General features: G+C 35.0%; 1 protein-coding gene across 1 annotated transcript; it reads right to left on the bottom strand.

Moving 5' to 3' along the window:
• Positions 1-1,668: 1,668 nt before the first annotated feature.
• On the bottom strand, positions 1,669-3,591 carry LOC123918006 (glutathione gamma-glutamylcysteinyltransferase 1-like). Its single transcript, XM_045969933.1, has 5 exons — positions 3,520-3,591; positions 2,886-3,042; positions 2,496-2,734; positions 2,021-2,184; positions 1,669-1,933 (listed from the first exon to the last, which is right to left on the bottom strand). Exons 1-5 carry the CDS (start codon positions 3,589-3,591, stop codon positions 1,822-1,824), a joined length of 744 nt encoding a protein of 247 aa, XP_045825889.1. The 3' UTR covers positions 1,669-1,821.
• Between the last annotated feature and the right edge of the window lie 839 nt (positions 3,592-4,430).

Genomic DNA, 4,430 nt, shown 5'->3' with positions numbered 1-4,430 from the left:
TTCTTTTAATTTTTTTAATTGATGAGTGTGTGCCTAAATCTTGTGTTTAAATGTTTGTGCCTAAGAAAGTGTTTCTCAGCATGGCAATGGGGAGGCACCCAAACCAATAAAGTTCGGATTTTCCCAAACTCATCCCAAATTCGAGCGGGGATAAAAATGATAACCCCAAATCCATACCCAACGGTAGGGATGGCAACGGGCGCCCATGGGTGCGGGTTTGACACTTACCAAACTCACACCCGAAATCATCACCCAAACCCAAACTCAAACCCAAAGGCTGTTCGGGTGGCAAAACAACACACACGCCCACACCCATTAGGTTCGGGTTTTTTCCACCCAAACCCGCGACACATTTGAAAATAATTTGCAAATTTAAGAAATTAAATTCCAACATAGACTTTGAATTAAATTACAACTAAAATTAAGGTCTTTCAAGGAAATTCAAACATAGACTTTCAAGAAATTACAACATAGACTTTCAAGAAATTAAATTACAACTAAAATTTAAGGTCTTCCAAGGAAATTGAGGGAGACTATGGGGGTAATTAGGTAATTATAAAATATTTCGGGTGGGTGTATGGGTTTTCGGTGTGGGTTTGACTGATACCAAACTCACACCCATATTATCGGGTGTCACCCGAACTCAAACCTAAACCCAGTCAAATCGGGTTTCGCCCGTTGAGTTGGGTTTGGGTTCGGGTGAGTCTCTCGGGTTTGGGTTTTTTTGCCATCCCTACCCAACGGGGATCGGGTATCTCCATCGGGTTTCGAGTATCCTCATTACGCCTCTTTCCACATGAATTTAGATTATAGTTTAGTATTTTTTTATTAAAAATAAAGTTAAATGTCCAAAATTATTTTCTCTCAACAATATTTTTTTAAATAAAGAAAAAAAAATAGAGAAAATAGTTTGTTTAATACTCAAATTAAAATAAAAAATAAATATATGAACGTAATTTAAGAGATTGTTTAAGCGTTTCTAATTTAAAAGAGGTGAAATCTAATTTTTACTATAAGTGGGCGGGTTCGAGGACGGATTCGGGGAGGGTATCAATGTACCCATTACCCGCCCCAAACCCATCTTTTGAAATCGGGGAAAACCCGAACCCGAACCCAAACTCAGTTAACTCGGGTTTTCCCCGTCAAAGCGGGTATGGTTTGGGTGGGTACCCGCGGGAGTGAGTACTATGTGGATATGAGACGGAGTGAGTACTAAGGTACATGTACCCGCTTACTTGTATTCGTATCCAAAATGCAAATTTTTATACTACCATTGTAGATATTTTTGTGAGTACCCACTGAATACGAGTCAAATTGATATCCCTATGAACACATGATTAGTAAGATATATCAGTTTATTATCATTTTAAAACAAGAAGTTAGTTTCCTTTCATTTTTTGTTTGTGAATATTTTTTAGGCTATGTTTCAATAACTTAAAACCAACGGAGCCGGATAATTTTACACCATTGTTCGGGAAGTGGGGTGGAGCGGACTGAATTATAATTTTTTATTCTAATTTTAACTTTTATTTAAAAAACATTAATATGCTAATACCCAATTCAATCAACACACTCACAAATAATTGTAATAAATTTGAATGCAATTTTAGTTCGGAGTTTAGGCTTTTTGGAAATGACATTCATCTTTCTTATAGATGTGGTTGGTGCTTGTCTGAACCAAAATTTGGCAGACCTCTCTACCAAATCATGAATTCAATATCCTTGGTGTATAAATAATAGAATCCTAGTGTATTAAAAATGAGACACTGGTTCTCAAACTCAGCCTCAATCTGAATATGGAGAATGAAAATGATGGAGCTGCTAAGACGAAGGTAGACCAAGATCCCCATCTAACTTGCCTTCTTGAGAATATGCAGCACCTGAGTATAGCATGTCAGGTTCCCTATGAGGCGGCCTTGATATAAGCATGAACCTGAAAAGGATAAACTCAGATTATTGCATATATATACTTCACACTAAAAATACGGTCAATAAAATTAGCATGAACAATAAACTTTACCCTCTAGATTTTCCAGTGAATTCATTAATATAACTCATGCCTTCCCAAAGATGCGTAAGTGAGACCCAATAGGGAGGATACTTGAAACGTGCAACATCCAAAACAAGCACCATGTCCTTTCCAGCATGATAGCCTCCAATAGGAGAATAGTGACCAGCTCCTGGCTGTCACGAAAATAAATTCAACTCAACATTTTCACCAATTTTGCCATAATGAAATACATGCACCAATATTTTCTATTAAAAAAAGTACATAGGAAGAAATGGATTCAATGATGGAGAATTATATGATATGAACTGATTAGTACGTGCAGGGGAGGCTGTTTTGTGTTAATATATATCATTTTGGCTTCTTCAAAAAAAAAAGAACTGATTAGTACGTATGTGTTTCCTATAGGTATAACATAATGATCAAACCTAGAAAGTTATTGCATTTCCTCCTATGATGTCAAAGTTAGAAAAACCAAAACACATACTTGTTTGAGAGCTTTTCTGTGGTATGATGCGATTACATGACAATCATCAGACGTTGAACATTTCATGACATATTTACGAAAATCATCGATACTACTATGGCTTGCATGGAAGGCTTCAACATTCGCTCCAGTGCAATGAGCCAAAGATACAAGATTTGCAAATGAGATGCCTCCAGTTTTGATCTCGTCCAGAGGTCCACAATAGTCCAACATATACTCATCAAACCATCTCCAAGGTCCTGTGTATAAATCACCCAAATGTAATTAAAAATTTACAATGCATGAGTCTTTAAAAGCATGCAACATAAAAAAGCAATTTTGCTGCAGAACAGATATTAAGCTGTTCCAATCCATTATACTTGACAAGCAAACAACAAATTTTGAGCATACCTTTCCATTTTCTACCAGGATCAATTGCAAGAGCATTGAGAACCATGGACAAGCTCGCTAGGCCGCAAAAGCCAAGTTCGGATTGTGTTTGGAAACATGAAACCAGCCTGGGAAAGCCTTCCATGTGTCCGTTTTGAATGGCTTCACGAAAAAGTTGCTGAAATCGAAAATATCAAATTAGTCTCAACAAGTACTATGAAAATCATTTAACTTATGATGAATCAATTCTCGAGTTATTAGGAGCTTATCGGTAACAAAATTGTTTCTGATAAAAAATAATAAGCGATCTAAAACATGCTAGAAAATCTCATTCAATATACATTCAGCCATCATCAAATCACTGAATTTAAATTAAACATGTTAAACGGTCAAATTAGTCAACAAATTTTCTGGAACATGCTAGAAATTTTTTTTCTTTTTTTTTGTAGTAACTGGTAAGTGTTTGTTAGCCTTCAGTAATGTTAGTAAATTAGTCCCACCTCAGGATTTGAACCTGGCCCCATCACCCAACTCTAATGTCTTTCAGCTCTGGGATAGTAAAGTTTCATCTGTGTTTCTAACTATACTAATGTTAAAAAATAAAAATAAAAAAATACTAATACATTACATACGATGACTATTATTATTGACTGACCTTGCCTTGAGAAGAACCAAAATCAATGGCAATTGAAGGAAGAAGGCGTCGAAACAACCCCGCCATCGCCATTGTTAGGGAAGATCCGGTAACAATGTAGCTAGTTCACACCTGATATTTTATGAATATGAACTTGCCAATAATACTAACGAGTAACGAATATGTGGAGAGCAGAGAAGATCCGTTTTTATTTTTGAAGCAATAACTAATAGAAAGATTCTATTCTAATAAATAATAGAGAGATTCTAATGCTAAATAAGTTGCAAGATTTAGTGAAAAATAAATCAGATACTCAACTAAAATATAATCTGTAATAAAAATCAGATACTCAACTAAAATATAATCTGTAATTCCGTATGAATATTATTATTATTTTTTAATCCACTTGGGGTTGGTCTAGTGCTATTGGCTTGAGTCTTTGGAGTATGTTCTTTTCAAGGTCTCAAGTTCGATTCCCCTTGATGTCAATTTCGATGGGCTAAGTTTATATGTAGCAAAAAATCCTCTAGCTTTAAATGGGGCTCCCGCAAGTGGGCGGTGAGATTAATCTCCTTGGACTAGTCGGTCCTATGGCTGGATACCAAGTTTCAAAAAAAATTTTTTTTTTTTGGTACAATGTATCAATATTATAATAACATAAAGAAATAAAATGATGAATTATACTCCCTCCGAACATATTTATAAGCAAATTTAATTTTTTTGGTACATTAAAAAATGAAGTATACTTTATTTTTGGTCCATTAGTCTAGGAGAGCGGCCAGTGACGGAGCCAGAACTTTTAAGTAGTAGAGGCATTATATATAAATTTATCAAATTAAATATGTAAATAACATTTTATTTTATTTTTTAAGCCCATTTATATATCATATATTGTTTTCTACATTTTTTTTTTTGGGGGGAATGTTTTCTAC

This window comes from Trifolium pratense, linkage group LG3, assembly GCF_020283565.1.
Source record: "Trifolium pratense cultivar HEN17-A07 linkage group LG3, ARS_RC_1.1, whole genome shotgun sequence".
In the NCBI taxonomy this organism is placed as follows: Eukaryota; Viridiplantae; Streptophyta; class Magnoliopsida; order Fabales; family Fabaceae; genus Trifolium; species Trifolium pratense.
Note: the sequence above shows the minus strand (reverse complement) of the source record. Positions and strands in the feature narration are given on the sequence as shown.

What these genes read in the sequence shown, in the direction of transcription:
- LOC123918006 (XM_045969933.1), bottom strand. Translation starts at nt 3,591, where the DNA reads ATGGCGATGGCGGGGTTGTTTCGACGCCTTCTTCCTTCAATTGCCATT. An exon ending in ACAGAAAAGCTCTCAAACAA is followed by an intron (nt 2,185 to 2,495) that starts GTATGTGTTTTG and finishes TTTTCGTGACAG; the next exon opens with CCAGGAGCTGGTCACTATTC. An exon ending in TTCACTGGAAAATCTAGAGG is followed by an intron (nt 1,934 to 2,020) that starts GTAAAGTTTATT and finishes TATCCTTTTCAG; the next exon opens with GTTCATGCTTATATCAAGGC.